The sequence below is a fragment of the Pygocentrus nattereri genome, chromosome 11 (genome assembly GCF_015220715.1).
Source record: "Pygocentrus nattereri isolate fPygNat1 chromosome 11, fPygNat1.pri, whole genome shotgun sequence".
Classification (NCBI taxonomy): domain Eukaryota; kingdom Metazoa; phylum Chordata; class Actinopteri; order Characiformes; family Serrasalmidae; genus Pygocentrus; species Pygocentrus nattereri.
In genome coordinates, this window is record NC_051221.1 from 43148828 (window position 1) to 43166125 (window position 17298).

The window sequence follows — 17298 nt, forward strand, 5'->3', positions numbered from 1 at the left end:
TTGTGTATCTTGAAGCAGTTCTGTTTGTGTACTTGCATGGGGTGTGTTTGTGTCTTTAGTCAGCATAGGGTTTGGCAAATTAATGGAACTGTAACAAGCTGTAGTATTTATAGTGATGCACTGTGACAGGACACTTATGACTTTATGTAAGACGTAAGGAATTAATAAGCTTCACGCTCGGCCTTTTCAATTCATTGCTTCTGCTAATACGCAAATGATATCCCAGTGAGCAATCTGCTTTGTGTAATTATTATTCTCATGCTTAATTGCATGCTGCATGATCTAAATTGCTCTCTTGCACATTGGGTGGTGGAAGAACGTGGGGGTGTTTATTGGCCTTGAGTGAGAATTAAAGGGTGCTGAAGCAGTGAAGTAAGAACACAATACAGCAGTTAAAACAAGGTCAGGATAAAGGGCAGAGCTTACGAGCTAATTAAATCAGACGGTGTAATGTGATACAGAAGCAGATCAATGAGTGCAAAGGCCAGGCGTCCCACCTGATCCTGAGAGGCTGAGTGAAGGGGCTATGCAGCTGGGAGAGAGATGGAGAATTGTTTTAGTGAAGGCTTTTGATGGAAAGCGCAGGCTTGTGGCAGACAAGTTTTATGATGATGATCTTCAGGATTACATGTTCAGTGATTCATTGTTTTCGCCCCCTTTTCCCACATTTTCCTCCCCCTAAACAGAGAATAACAGACCTGTTGCCTGCATGGTACTACAACTTTCGAGTGACCATGGTGACCTGGGGTGACCCACCACTCAGCTGCTGTGATGGCTCTACCTTGAGCTTTATTACTGGTAGGTTACTCACTCAACACTAGCCCTTTAGCAGCTGTACATTAAACTTGTGCTTCTTTTTTTTTATGTAGCGCCAGCCGAGTTGAGTCAAATCACATGCACTACTTGGTCAAAAGTATATGGAATACCCTAAGCAAGCAACAAAGCAGCAGGCCTCACATGAGCTCACAGAATGGAGAATGAGCTCACCGTGTCAAAACTGGCTCTAGAAGCAACATTTAAGACAAAAAAACTCTTCTTTGGGAGCTTTTTGGGTAGAGTTGTCCTGCAGTGGTCTTCAGCGTAGCTCAGCAACAGATGCACACACGACAGAACACATTCAGCTTTTGTTTTCAGGCAGGTGACTCTCAGGTTTCCTCTCAGCGAGTATTTAGCTTCAGTTCCCAGGAGCCAAGCCTGTGTTGTGTTGGTTAGCCAACTAAACTCTTGCTACAGTCCTGAAAACCACAGAACAGGTTGGATTTCCTCTTTTGTTACCCGCTAAACTTTTGCACTCTCAGACATTCGTTTTTATCATCGACACTTGTTTCAGAAGAGCACCAATTAGTGAGGATCGAGCCTGTGCTGTGCTGTGTGGCTCTCTTTGTATCTGTGGCCAATCGAGCGACGGACCACAGAACAGGTTTAGTTTAATCTTTCTGACCCTTCAGTGTCAGTTGCTCAACTTCACTCCTTCAGTTTTTAAGCAATTTCATCTAAACATATGTTGGTGCTTTTTATCTAGTTTCGTTAGAACGTGTTCTGAGGTGAGCAGAGATGTTATGGTGCTAGCTAAGTTAATAGCTAACACTAACCAGCTCCTCTCTCCTAGTTTGCAGCGCAGTTACTTAGATGCTTTGAGATTAACTGAATTATGCCTTGAAATCATGTAAGTGAACTATCCTTTTTATTTATTTTTTATTTTAATTCTGATTTTGAAATAATAAGATAAGCAAAAATATGTCTTTTATGTCACTTAAAACACCCTCCACCCGCCTCCCCCCAGAGCCATGCCTCTTCAGGTAGTTATATCTTCATGCCAGATAAAGCCTGAAGTCCAAATTGCATTGCAAGTTCCTAAAAATCTATTTGAGTCCAAGTCAAGTTGAAAGAGAAAGTGGGTAAGTTTGTAGAGCCAAGCTTACAAGGAGAACCTCCCTCAGAGCTGAGGAAGAAACCTTGGGAGGAACTAGTCTCACCAGGGGGGACCCGTCCTCCTCTGGTCAGACTACCTACAGAGTTACTATACTACTAATATTAATAGCAGTAGTATTAGTAGTAGGAATAGCTGGGAGTCCATGAGAACATCAGTGTAGGGTGGGCAGCTAGTCCAAGGCAGGTGGTGGTAGCTGGGGCGTGGGCAGCTGGTCTGAAGTGGGCAGCAGGAGGGCTCGACAGTCAGTCCGGTGTCTGGACGTGTGGGCGGTCGTATACTCGGAAAAAAGGCAGGGAGAGGGAATTAGTTTTATTCTGTCTGTTTGTACATAAACAGGGAATGTAAACATTTCCAGAGTGTGGCTAACGTCCGCTCCACCGTCCACAGACCTGAGTGACCGCGTGCGAGCAGCAGGACGACGGCACCAACGTCTCAGTTTACTATAATTCCCTGTGTCCATGGACCCCTGGATCTGCTGCCTTTATCTAGGGGGAACATTAGCTACCAAAAGCTGAACTGAACTGTTTTCAGCCTAGTCTTAAAGATTGAGACTGTGTCTGAGTCCCAAACAGTTTCTGGAAGATCAAGAAAAGGAGGCGGTCTTTACTGTCACAGATGACTGCAGTGTAACATTAGACATAGTGCTGCTCAGTGATTCTGCAGCCCAGACAGCAAGCAGCTGAGAGTTAAGCCCAGTACAGAAGACAAGACTGATCTAAGCTAGACTATCACCAGTTGGCTACAGATTCCTGAAATGGATCTACCTCACCAGATGCCTTCAAGACAAGTACAGTGAAAAAATAGATGTCACAGCTTACTTTTTAATTTCCTCTTGCAAATATCGTTGGTGTTAAATATGCTGCTGCACTGTGAAAGTATATGCGGGTTTCATTACTCACTACAATCTTAGTTTCTCATCCAACCTTTCTCCTCGTGCATGTGGCACTAACACTGCAACTACTGATGATTTGAACTGAATTGTGGTAGGATATTTTTTATTGTCATGATTTAGATATATTTGTTTACACACATTATTATTTACACATGAGACCGTACTAACTTCACCATTTTTTTTAAGTCCAAGTCTGACCACAGATCAGGACTTTAGTACTTCACAAGTGATGCCTTTGACATGACTGTCATTTTCTGGTTATTTGATGACAGCTGCCCCCTACGAATTTTGGCCAGACTTAAATCTACACTGAGAAACTTGTTGATTGCCAGTAAGACAGATGTCACCATACAGCGTATTAATCCTTTTTTCCAGCTCCTGAGGCCCCCCACATCTCCTCAGTGGATTATTCCCATGGGGTCTTGTATGTACGCTGGACCTACGGGGACCTCTTCACTGATCTCTCTCACTCCCGAATGCTCCACTGGCAGGTAGTGGCTGAGGGCAAGAAGGGCTCTAAGAGACGCTTCTCTACAGATGTAAGTTTCATCTGGACAGCAACATTTAATTTTGATTGTTACATAACAGTTTATGTAATATCTGGGATGTAGTGCTCTGCTTAAATCCTTCACAGTCACTTTACAAGGTTTTACCTTTTATATGTTTTACCTTAGTTTCTAAAATATCAGGATCAATATGGCTGGAAAAACAGTGCCCAGTAACTTTAATGGTTTGCGTGGTGAGTCACCAGACCTCTGTAACCTGCGTCCTGCCTTGATTTACCACCACCATTACTGTCAATTACTGGTCAGTCTTTAGTAATTTACCGTAAACATCCTATTGGGCTGCTACGCTAAAAGCTAAAAAAAGGCTAGTGGTGGTCTTGGAGCAGCCAGCTGATCTGTGTGGTCTGAGATGGAGCACCTTGTTAGCTAATGATGAGATGTGCTATTGATTGCTTCCTTGGTGTACTTTTGAGACCTGATTAAAAAGGCGCAGGGCGGCACTGGTGCCTTCCTCTGCACTGCCATCTCTCTGGCACTAGCCTGTAATGAATCCAATTATCCACCACACGTATTTATCTAACACAGACCAAAAGGATTAATTAGAGACTGCTAAATGTTTTCAGACAGAGATAGTCAGAGATGCTTATCTGCCCACCAGCTTTGCTTAGAGGCTGTGGCCAAAGGCTGTGCTCCTCTCTCACAGCACGTTCTAAGGAAAAGCTGAAGACAAGATTACTGTACAGGTGCTTTTTGGCCCTCGTGTATTTGGGCTTAGTGTCAGTATTGATGTGCCTTCAACTTGTTCTTTCCTGGTTGTTGACAGTACAAAGGAATTTTCCTTTATGAAGAATTTAGAGGCATATTGTTCATCATAGGTGTTTGCTGTATTGAGTGAATATCTGCCATCAGCAATATTGATGCGCATTCAGGCTTCGGATCAGTCTTCTGTATGATGCCATTGACTTCTAAGCCAACATTGGCCATTAGAGTATTAGAGTATTAGAGTATCGATGGTTAAAATCTTTTCGATTGCAGAAAAAGCTGAAGGTTGAAATAGCCAGTCAAACACATTTAATGTTGTGAACTGAGCCATATCCTGTTTCATTATAGACTGCTTTTCCCTACAGGAAAGACTTCATTTACTGACAGTGTCATTAATATTTGCTCGTCAGAATATCATTGTCCTGGTAGTGTATGAAATTTACACAGTCCAGTAAGGAGCCGTCTCTTTTGTATCTAAATTTAGAGCCAAAGATATCTGATAATAATAGAACCCCTTCACCCTCAAGAAGTTTTACGTATTAGTATTGGTTCTAAGGGTGGAACGTCTCAGTCTTTAAGTGAGGTCGCTTTTAAATGTAGCTCAGTGGTTTTATTGTTATTTTGGTGGCCCAAATGTTTTCAGTGTCTAAATGTTCATTCTGATGGTAACGTTCGCTCGCACTTGTTCAGAGCTTGCCGCGCTGCGTCCAACACCAACGGCAGCAGGCTGACCTGCGCTGTGGAGCTGCAGTGCAGACAGTATTGTCGCTGTTTCTTCTGGGCACATTTTGTGTTACTTTAACCAGTGTAAGGCCCTTTTGGTCACAGCCAGTAGAGCAGTTGCTTAAACTGTAGATGCCGACATCTACACCTCTAAGGAACCTGCGCTGCAATCACCACTGTATATAAGCATGCACATATATATATATATATATATAGCCCATGTATGCAGCTGACCACACATGACTGTGCACAGAAATGCTACTATAAATAAGTAGTTCATGGTATTTTCATGGCAAAACCTGAATTATTTATTATGTGTTTATGCTTAAGTGTACTAAGTCTAAAATAGCAGAATCAGCTTCACCCTCAGCAGCAGATGTTACAGCGGTCGCTGCTCTTCGAGAGCAGGGAATAATATTAGTGTTTGCAGGCTTATCTGTTTTCTTGTGTTAGAGCTATCAGTTATGTTCAGTGTCCCTTCTCTCTTCTTCACAGGTGACACGTAACATGATGAAGGCCACGTTAGCTCTCCCTCCTGGCGACATCTATAACCTCACGGTCACCGCTTGTACTGAGCGCAGCCACAACACCTCCACACCCCACATCATGAAACTAGGTCAGTAGTTGATCTCTATCGTCTCCACAGCCATCTCAGCGTCAAACAGTTGTCCTTGTAATACATTTAGCCTCATACCTGGTGGAAAAAATCTGCGCTGGATGTTCAGTATCATCTTCATTGAAACCTCACATATTTGGTGTTTACTTTGCTCATGCAACTTGAAAGCAGTGCTACTTTTGAAGGAAAAAAGCTGTAGTGAAAAGTATTAACAGTGAGCTGAAAATAGCTTATCAAACAGGACAGGTAATTCTTTGATGCGCTGGAAGGCCAGAACCGACGTGGAAATTAGCATGTCAAAGAAAAGCTGCTGCATGGTTTTCTGCGATGGAGAGTTGAGTACTGAAGCCTCAGACTGAGTGCAGTATATTAGCAGTGTAGCTGGCACCGTCACTGGGGACACCGCTGTCAATTCTCTAGGCCCTTGTGAGCTTGGATCCCACTGTTAGAGCATGGAAGGAATACTGTATGTGGGTATTTGTATTTATATTAGTCTGACTGCATGTTTATATGAATAACCAGTCATTTGTTGGCAATTAATTGTTAACCAGCAAGTGACCCATCAAAATATTAATTATAAAATGGATGGTTCTGAAGCCATAATTACAGAAAATTCCACAAAATCTTTTAAATTCATAGAAGCAAATCTTGTGTTAGGAAACATATCGTACAGCATCTTATCTCAAGTTGGAAAATCTTAACCTCCTCGACTGAAACTGGCGGTCCACTGGTCATATCTGTTACCAAGCAACCATTGATCCGTGCGCAGCTGGAAGTGAAGTTACAGCTACTATTAGCAACGTAAACAAGGTGAAAACACAACACAAGTGGAATAACCTGGTATATTAACTGTTGTTCTGTAAAAGCTGCTGTCCGAAATTCAGTCCTGTCTGACTAATCCGATAAGATGTCAGAGTTGAGGTGCTGTGATGCGGCCCTGCTCGAGCCAAGTTTAAAACCACTGTAAAAATAGTTCAAAGATGCAGACCGACGAGCGCGCGCATCACCCGAGTTACGCGTTCCTGTATACACTGCGTAGCGTAGTACTGATATGTTGGACAAGGCACGAGCGTATGAGTGAAGTTAATGGCCCAAAATTTTATTTATTTATTATTATATTTTTATTGTCATACACAAGCATTCATGTCATTGTGGGACATATTTCAATCTTTTTGCGTATATGTGCACAGACACACACGTCAAAAACAACACAGTTGTCATAAATTTCTGTAAGTCCCTATACATAAAGCCCCCCCCCCCCCAACCAATCTGAGAGGAACTGTCTCATTGTAAAATTGATAAACACGGTTATTTTCTCCATGTCATATATGTCCTTTATAATGTCCATCCACACCTTTAAAGTTGGACACTCCTGTGACAGCCACTTCCTAGTGAGAGCTTTCTTAGCTGCCACCAACAGAATGTTCATTAGATGTTTATCTCTTTTCTCCCACTTTTGGGGTATGAGCCCAGAATATAAAGTTTTACTTTCTAAGGTAATTTCACGTTCAAAAATCTCTTGCAGGGTTTTATGTATCCTCTTCCGGTAGACTTTAATCCCGGGCAGTCCCAAAATATATCCGAGACCATTTTAAACATACCCTACTTAAGAACCTGGATTTAGTTCAACCGAGGGGCTGACAGCTACAATATATTGGATTATATGACTGAAAAGTAAGAATTGATGGAATGACTAGGACTAGTTTCAGGAGCTCATCATAATATATTCCAAAGTTGAATTTACCACTCATTATTAGCCCGAGAAGTGACCATGGCTAGCATCACTCACTGGAGCTCAGAGTCCCTCACCGTTCAGGCTGGTCCTCCTCTGTAATTTTACACGACCGTCTGCGATTTCAACGCACCAAGCATCGCACTTTCTCAGACAACACAGAGGAAATAGTCGTCTGTCTTATTGCTTGTGGATGTTAGCTTTTGATACATGGGTGTAACTGTGCCGCTTGGAAAAGTAGTCCGGAACGCCAGTACTTTAGCTGTGTGCTTCATTTTTTCGTCTGCCTTTCTGATCTGGAATCAGTCGCCTGTTGCAGCATCATGTATACAGTCCAGTGTTCCTCAGCTTGGCTGCTAAACCCACCTTTTTAAAGAGGAACTGTTGTTATTGGAAATCAGTTTTTATAACTGATATAATTGGTGGAGCAGTTGTTTGTTGGTTAGTCATTCACATCCTGAACAAAGACATTATTAGTATCTAACATTTTGTTTTAACCCTTTCATGCAGGTTGTCCATATTTGGGACCGACCCACAGTTGTAATAAAAGTGGTATTTAGATCTAATTAAAATTCAATGCTTTTAAATTCTGCATGTTTTTTTAATCATTTATGCCTGAAAGGGTTAAGTTCCAGTTTTCCTGTAACTTTCGACAATTGAAAAGTTTCGCTTACCAACGTCAAAGCTTATTTTGTACACTTAATTTAAAACGTGCATGCAGTGAAAACGAAACTCGCAGAGGAATCATGAAGTTTCACTTCCCTGTCAGCAAAAATAACCACAAAAGCTGTTTTTCTCAACACGTCTTTTTGCATTATTTATGGAATACTTTTTTATTCTGCTTTTTTAGAGGAAGTTGCTGAACGCATGCAGTGCACTCATCACACGTTTTCATTTCACTCTAACAGAGCCAGCGCCTCCCAAGTCCCTGTATGCAGTCAACGCCACTCACTCCGCCGTCACCTTGCTCTGGACTGAGGAGGGAGTGGTGGACTTCTGCCAGATCAGCTGCAAACAACTCGGTCCCAACAAACAACTCAAGGTATGGAGTCATTGTGGTGGAGGGATGTTTTCAGTTACATTAGCTCAAAAAACAGACAACAGCTCCAGTTTCCTGCAGTGTTAATTAAGCTGTTACAGTAGAAGCCTGATTGTGAGATCAGATCTGACTGATCCCTGGGGGGGAAAATCAAACAGGAATAACAAAAAACAAAAGCAAGTTCAGTGCACAATTGGCATCTTTAATATCTAATAAAAGCAACATTCTTTTTGTTATGGAATATTAATGAATGTAATGAATATTAATGAATTCACACTCAGGAGTTACAGTCATCACCAGTGATCACAGAAGCATGATACAGTTTGAGCATTTCTAATGTAGCTCACTGGAGCAAGCAGAGAAATTTCAGTACACGTGTTTGTAAGTAGAAGAGGAAATATGTTTTTATTGAAATATATTTTTAATGTTTTTTCTCTGAAAAAGTGCTGTTGACACAGAAAGTAGTGAGTATAAGTGCAGTTCTTTACGTAACTAGCCATGTCATTAGTAATGTCATTTCTAGGAGTATACAGTCGGAATCTGCCCAGATTGGAATCAGAAGATTTTTGCGATAAGACAGTTTATTATTTTATTTTTGTCCAATCTGATTTGCAGTTTCATGACGGTAATATGAGTCAGGTAAATGCCCTCGCTCTGAATTGGAGTGCTGTGACTTCACCTATACCGAAATGCCACATGCGTGACTCACTGTGCTGAAAGGCGCTTGATTTTTTATTAAGAATTTAAAATGTCAGTTTGGACGGTTAAAGATCAGATAGTGTTGTTCACGGTTGTATGCAGATGTTTTGAGTACTCGCAGTCACGTTACATGTTGTTGATGTTCGAAGTGAAATTAAGTTAACATCCTCTACAGGGAACGAACTGAAATGTGGCATTTTTCTGCTAATTTTAGTGCAGTTTCTGTTTAGTGTATTTAAGATATTTAGAATTTAATACTGTTTAACGTATTGGAAAAAAAAAAAACGTAAAATATAAAATGTGCCACAAGATTTACACTGGCACTGTGTTGTGTGTTTTCACTTTTTCACTTTTTTTTTTCTAAAATTGAGCAAATAACCAGTAATTGTGCATTCAGATGTGCAGAACTGTGTTCTCTGTAGAGGCCGTGTTGACTTATTTTCAGTTTGTTTGTTGATGTTATTTCACCAGTGCACCCAAACTTTTGCATACATATTGAAGTATGTTGGAACGTTAACTGATAGAAAGTTATGAAAATGTATTATTCATTCAGCCCACATAGTGTGAGCTACAGACAGACAGAAAGACAGACAGAAAGACAGAAAGACAGAAAGACAGACAGACAGACAGACAGACAGACAGACAGACAGACAGACAGACAGACAGACAGACAGACAGACTGTATTATTCATTCAGCCCACATAGTGTGAGCTACAGACAGACAGAAAGACAGACAGAAAGACAGAAAGACAGACAGACAGACAGACAGACAGACAGACTGTATTATTCATTCAGCCCACATAGTGTGAGCTACAGACAGACAGACAGACAGACAGACTGTATTATTCATTCAGCCCACATAGTGTGAGCTACAGACAGACAGACAGACAGACAGACTGTATTATTCATTCAGCCCACATAGTGTGAGCTACAGACAGACAGACAGACAGACAGACTGTATTATTCATTTAGCCCACATAGTGTGAGCTACAGACAGACAGACAGACAGACAGACTGTATTATTCATTTAGCCCACATAGTGTGAGCTATAGACAGACAGATAGATAGATGGACAGACAGATAGATAGATAGATGGACAGACAGACAGATAGATAGATGGACAGACAGACAGACAGACAGACAGACAGACAGACAGACAGACAGACAGACAGACAGACAGATAGATAGATGGACAGACAGACAGACAGACAGATAGATGGACAGACAGACAGACAGACAGATAGATGGACAGACAGACAGACAGACAGACAGACAGATAGATGGACGGACAGACAGACAGACAGACAGACAGATAGATGGACAGACAGACAGACAGACAGACAGACAGACAGACAGATAGATAGATAGATAGATAGATAGATAGATAGATAGATAGATAGATAGATGGACAGACAGACAGATAGATGGACGGACAGACAGACAGACAGACAGATAGATGGACAGACAGACAGACAGACAGATAGATGGACAGACAGACAGACAGACAGACAGACAGACAGACAGACAGACAGACAGACAGATAGATAGATAGATAGATAGATAGATGGACAGACAGACAGACAGACAGATAGATGGACAGACAGACAGACAGACAGATAGATGGACAGACAGACAGACAGACAGACAGACAGACAGATAGATGGACGGACAGACAGACAGACAGACAGATAGATGGACAGACAGACAGACAGACAGACAGACAGACAGACAGACAGACAGACAGACAGACAGACAGATAGATAGATAGATAGATAGATAGATAGATAGATAGATAGATAGATGGACAGACAGACAGATAGATGGACGGACAGACAGACAGACAGACAGATAGATGGACAGACAGACAGACAGACAGATAGATGGACAGACAGACAGACAGACAGACAGACAGACAGACAGATAGATAGATAGATAGATAGATAGATAGATAGATAGATAGATAGATAGATGGACAGACAGATAGATAGATGGACAGGCAGACAGACAGACAGATAGATGGACAGACAGACAGACAGACAGACAGACAGACAGACAGACAGACAGACAGATAGATAGATAGATAGATAGATAGATAGATAGATAGATGGACAGACAGATAGATAGATGGACAGGCAGACAGACAGACAGATAGATGGACAGACAGACATGTAAAGAAATCACCTGTGAGATTCATTATGCAGAGGTGCGCCTCTAGTAGTTACATATAAATAGTATAGAAAAACTGTTCCAGGCTTAATACCAGTGTAATGTACCCAAACTGCCGTGGGCCCAGAGCTTATTATACTCGAGCCGTCCGCCCACCTGCATGTTCAAACTCTTTCATTTTGTGTACATTTCTCCCTCTGAGACAAAATCTACCATTTTAAAGTCAAAGGACCGCCCACAGGCTAATGGCCACTGCCATCTCTCCCAGGTTAGTCAAACATTTCACAGTAAACACAGGGGGGCGGTGTTTACATCACCGAGCTTTTCCACCCCTCTAGGCGATGTACATCGAGGCTGAAGCACAGTCACAACGCCTCCAGGGACTGTCAGAAGGGGCCTGTAGTTTATTAGAGTCATTAAAAAGTAGCGGCCTTTGCGCGGATGATTCAAGTGGTTGCCACGGCAGCAGCGAGCCGAACGCCTCGAGGACGCAGGGCGTGACGGCTGTTCTTTTTCTCTCTCTGCCCACACGACATCATTAGCACAGCTCCATCTGCTTCGGCCGTAAGCCACGTTTTCCCCCAGTGCCACGCACCAAAGGCTTTGTTAGGAATTCCTGTTACAAATGTGGAACAGGTTGAACTTGTGGCTCGGGATCCAGGAATCATGCTCTCTTTTCATCCTTGAATGTACCAAAGTACAAGTGTGAGTTAATCGTATTTGTCCCCTCACAGGCTGTCGAGCCACAGACAGCTCTCTCTCATGTTCTCACTGTGAGCAACCTACAGCCCTCCACCTCCTACAACTGCAGTGTGACCAGCTACAGCTACAGCACGCCCAGCGAGCCTGCCTACATCACCATCTCCACCCTGGGTAACACAGTCTCTGTTGCCTGCACTGTAGAATGTATAGGAATGTCCCAGACTGCCCTGAAAGACCAACATTGGTGCAATCCAGGCATATGTTAATACATTAGGCCACAATACAGTGAGCTAGATGCAATTTTTATCCTTTCTCAGGGCACTTACATCACAAAATGGTCAGAGCGCACCACACGAGGCATTTTGCAGAAGTTAACAAGTGGTTTTCTGTGTGAAATGAAAACAGCCCAACAAACCACATATGGTATCTTCAGGGCTGGTGTTTCACTGCTGTTAACTTTGTCAAAACAGCGTCAGTTAAACTACTAATATACAATACAACAAGATCATTGTAGTCTTGGCTCTAAAGTAAATACAGAAACTGTTTGTCACTCATGATGCAGCATTTTAGTGTCATTTCCAGTCTAGCATTTCTTTGCTACTTTTTGCTGGTTATCTTTATTTTGCACTGTCCAGCTCTATTATCTTCTCAGAAACTCTGTGTTAATTGACTCAGATCAAGATTAAGGCTTTTGAGATCAAGTATTTTGATATGCTTAAAGTAGGAACATCTTAGATGTTTAGGCTTGAGGCTATGTCTGTATAATTGAGTTTTATAGATATTGCATATTGTTTCTGTCCAAAAAAAAAAAAAACTAAACTTTTTTCCCTTTTTTTTTTTCAATTCAAGAGTTAATATGACTGGTATTCTGTTCAGCCTCGCTTGGAAGTGGTTTTAAATGATATATTCCATGTGTGTGTTACAGCTCAGGAGATGAACCCCAGTGTAGCTGCTATCTCAGCACTGGCTGTGCTCAGTGTGCTGCTCATCAGCCTGCTGGTGCTCTTCTTGCTGGTGCTGCGCAAAAAGCACATGCAGATGACCAGGTGAGGGCTCTGGTACTGTTACATTACCGTTAGATTGGCCTTTCAGACTTCAGCTTTAAACCCTTTCTGATTAAGAGAAGCGGTGGATGCCAGGTCAGAGATTTGGCAGTATGTGTGTTTACTGCCTTTTGATTGATCTTTTTTGAAAATGATAAAGCTCCAACCTGTACACTGTTTTTGTCTTTGATCCTGCATCCGCTTCAGTGTTAGGGGCTGTCTAAAAATTGCCAGAAGAAAAAGTCTTACTAGTCTGGTTATTATCTCCATAAATACATCCTCAGGCTCTTCCAGGGAACGTCACTGATGATAATGAAGCAAAGGCTGATCTACTTACAGAAATGCTACTACAAATACTACCAATACTACTACAACTACTACTATTAATAATAATAATAATAATAATAATAATAATAATAATAATAATAATAATAATAATGATAATGAGGCAAGGAGGGCCTGGGTTCGATTCCCCGGCCGGGTGGCCAGGGTCCTCTCTGTGTGGAGTTTGCATGTTCTCCCCGTGTCTGTGTGGGTTTCCTCCGGGTTCTCCGGTTTCCTCCCACAGTCCAAAGACATGCAGTCAGGCTGATTGGACGTGCTAAACTGCTCCTGGGTGTGAGTGACTGTGTCTGTCTGTCTGCCCTGCGATGGACTGGCGACCTGTCCAGGGTGTATCCTGCCTTCCGCCCGAAGACTGCTGGGATAGGCTCCTGCACCCCCCGTGACCCTGATGGAGAAGCGGCTTAGAAAATGGATGGATGGATGGATGGATGGATGGATAATAATAATGATAGAATATTTTTTGAGCCGGTTCCTGGCACTGACGTGGCAGTGACCTTAGTTGAAGCTTATTGTTTGTGAAATGAAAGAACACAAACACAATCAAAACTGTGCTTGAATCATATTGTCTTCTTTTGTTTGACGCTGCTTGTTTTCGTCTGATGTATGAGAACTGAGACGTGATTTTAGTCCTGTGTTTTCCTGATGCTGTGGGTCTGAGGACATCCTAAAATGCATTAATATAGAATATCAATTCAACCAACATGTTTAAAAGCTATGTACACATCTGGGAACAGTAGTCTTGCTGTGGTCTACGTGAAATAAAGCAGTTAGTGAACAATGGGGTTTTAAACCTGCAGCGAAAGAGTTTTCCCATCACTGGGGGCTGGTACGGCGGTAACTGTCAGCCCAGGCCTATAAACTCTTAATCCTGAATTTTCAAACTGAAGACTTGGATTGTTGGTGCAGCATTTGAGGAATCACATGCATTTCAATAGCATCAATACATATTTTGAGAGGCTACAGCCTTTAATGTGGACTAGCGTAGAAGTTTAGCCCAAAAACCAAGGACATTCTTGCCAACATGACATGGCAGTATTATTAATTTCTACTCGTTATTCGGCTACTTTTCTAATACAATTTTAGAAGTGACATATCCGAACAGTTGAACCTCACTTGTCTCCAAACAGCCAGGTGATAAATAAAAATTAATAAGATTAAATATAAATAAATAAAAAAATAATAATAAATATAAAAATAAATAAAAAAAATAAGCTAGATCATAAACTCACGTTTCAGTGTGATGATGAAACGTGATCAATAGAGAGCACTGCACTGCAAAAGCAAGAAGTTGGGTAGGTGGGGTAAAAGGATATGATTGCCCATCATATTGCTGAAGGAATAATGCAGTCCAGCTCAGAGCAGATCACTGAAATTGATTAGCAGATTTTAACCTGTAATCTTAAGTGTAAAGGCACATCATAATTGATAGGACTCTTTATTCATTCGTGTGAGCTCAGTAGAAGCTCAGGTCAGGAGTCAGCCTGGTCTCTGGTGCGTGGTGTTAACCGTCACTCTGGTGTGTCTGGTTTATTGCAGGGAGTGCGGAGCAGAAACCTTCGTCAACTTTGCCTCCTTCGAGCGAGATGGAAAACTTCCCTACAACTGGTAGGAGTCCTCTTTTTTCCCGTGGTGTACAAACAGAGATCAGTACAAGTCAAAGTGATAGTCTAGATGGTGATAGACCAGCCGCTCGCACATTCAGACGCAGAGCCAGAGAGAAGGGAGAGACGGAGCAGCAGTGTGTGCGGGATTGTTATTTTTAATCTGGCCCTTAACCTCAAACACACGTGGCTTCGTTCACATCTTCACATGAGACGGCATGTTTAGAGAATATCCACAGTGGCCTGAAAGCCCAGCTTTATAGCCTTTACAGATTAAGAGAATTAGGATATGACAGATCAGGGATTTGCCAGAATAACTCCACCCAGAGAAGAAATGATGAGGAATCACCGCAAGTGATGTGGCTTTTTGGTCATAGATGGTTGAATTAGTGCGCGCTCTTATTTCTTATTAGCCACAGTTTACTGTTTTTTTTTTGTTTGTTTGTTTGTTTTGTTTTTAAGAAGGTTTCCAGATCTTGATGCTGACTTTTTGTTACAACATGCACACTCCACACACACTGATGCTGTAAGAACATTGTGGGCGATTCCACTCACTTGTGATTAATGTAACAGCTTAAAGACAGTCAGTTAAGGCAGATTTTGGCTTTCACCCAAATCAAATTCTTTTAATTCGGAAAATAAAAGACCTCCAAAGTCTCATTGACAGCTGTTCATCTGAATCAAGGCTTTTTTCCCATTACCATTATCAGAAAATGCTTTTTGTACAGTGTTTATGTAAATGTCTTATATTTGTCTGCTGCTGCTGTAATCATTAATGTTGTTGTGTTAAGCTTTAGCGGATTTCAACAGAGTGGTCCAGAGTAGCACTTAATTACACATTAATATGTATAAATATATTACATTTCAGCATTTCATAGTAATGGTCCTCTGCAGCTGCGTAGATTAAATGTCTAATTATTTATTTATTTATTTATTATTTTTTTGGAAAACGGAGGGTTAAAGTTCGCGTCTGCTGTCCATGCGCCATTGACCACACACCCATAAGTGCAGTTGATAAGCTAATGACACTGTGGACTGCATGAGGCATTAATTAACCCTGTATGAAGCACTAATTAAGTACGTCTCAGTCATCACTGTCTGTCACTATTACTAATGGAGCACCATGTTTTGTCCCCAACTTTTCGCCCTTGGTGTTTTTTTTTGTTTGTTTTTTTTTTTCCTTTTGTTTTTGTTTTGTTTTGTTTTTCTTTTCTTTATTTGAACCCCTTCAGGCGAAGGAGCCTCTTTGCCTTCCTTACTCTTCTGCCATCCTGCCTTTGGACTGACTATCTTTTGGCTTTTTATATTAATCCGTGGTAAGTAAAAGCGCTGACAGCCAGATGCTGCATCATGGAGGCATGTGTGAGAGAGAGGCTCACAGCCTGTGCGGGCGACCATAGACACAGCAGCAGCACCTCGTCACATTTCTCATTTATGGCTAAAAGCACCACAAACACTCTTAAAAATAAAGGTTCTCAAATGGTCGTATGGATGTACGGTTATAGAGGAAATATTTAATTTGTATAGATCAGGGCTGCCCAACATGTGGCCCATGAACCAGAGTTGGCCTGTGAGCATGTTTGATTCTGCCAGTGAGCCCACCCTCACCCACCAGCAGAGACGAACAGCTGTACACTAAACTTAGCTCACATTTTAAATTGAATTCCTTTTTTACAGTTTGTTGCTAAATTTGAAGTCTTCAAACATTGGACTTCCCCCAGGCGCTTCTGATCTAGAGCCTTTCCGTTATGTGGAGGTTCTTTAAACTTCATAGCTTCTCATTTGGAAATCTATTCTTTAAAGTACCATCTCCTTCAGGGTTCTTCAGGGAACCAAGAGCAGTTATTCTTGGGCATCACTCCAAAGAACCCTTTTTGGCCTTTGTTTTTAAGAGTGTAGGGAACCGTTTCTGTAGTAATGATTTGAACGCTCGGGTGACCGTTTTGCAGTCTAAACCGCAGAAGACGACTTTGTCGCTCTGCCTTACAACAAAGATTCAAAGCTGTTTTTGCATCTTTGTTGGAACCTTATAGTGAAACGCTCTGTCTATGGTTGTAGCTGAACCCAGTGGGCTGTGATCACTAAAAATAAGCTCATGATAGCAGTATCACTAAAAGCATGATATGACAACAGTTAGCATGAAAGGATCATGTTGTAGAGGGTCTTTTCCTACAGCTAAAAGCTGCATGCTGTCTAAACACTTAAACAACTAACCCTCCATAGAAGCTCTAGCAGAATGCACTGATGTAGTTTTCTAGGATTTCTAGTTTAGAGTGTTTGGCCTTGGTCTTATGATTTGCATGTGTTTTTTCCTGGATGTGATAGATATCTACAGCGAATATGGGTATGAATATAGTGTGAACATGTGTTATTGATTATTGATTAACCCTGGGGAGAAATGCATGCTTCCTCTGAAAGCCAGACTTGCTTACCAAATATGTGTGCAGAGCAAATGGCTTGTAGTTTAAAGCCTTTATCATCTCATCTGATCTTGTTGGATGAGTAATATAGAATGCATTCATACTTTGCAGTGATGTAT

General features: G+C 41.7%; 1 protein-coding gene across 4 annotated transcripts in view; it reads left to right on the forward strand.

Moving 5' to 3' along the window:
* ptpro (protein tyrosine phosphatase receptor type O) overlaps positions 1-17298 on the forward strand; it is an 89951-nt gene that overhangs the window by 63070 nt on the left and 9583 nt on the right. For 2 of the 4 annotated variants that reach the window (XM_017722984.2, XM_017722983.2), the window contains exons 10-17: positions 687-798; positions 3201-3364; positions 5312-5432; positions 8073-8206; positions 11803-11941; positions 12696-12816; positions 14695-14763; positions 15992-16075. In XM_017722984.2, the coding sequence (XP_017578473.1) occupies positions 687-798; positions 3201-3364; positions 5312-5432; positions 8073-8206; positions 11803-11941; positions 12696-12816; positions 14695-14763; positions 15992-16075 (944 nt within the window). The remainder of the gene's footprint in view (positions 1-686; positions 799-3200; positions 3365-5311; positions 5433-8072; positions 8207-11802; positions 11942-12695; positions 12817-14694; positions 14764-15991; positions 16076-17298) is intronic. The other 2 variants (XM_017722986.2, XM_037542849.1) reach the window with 1 other exon arrangement.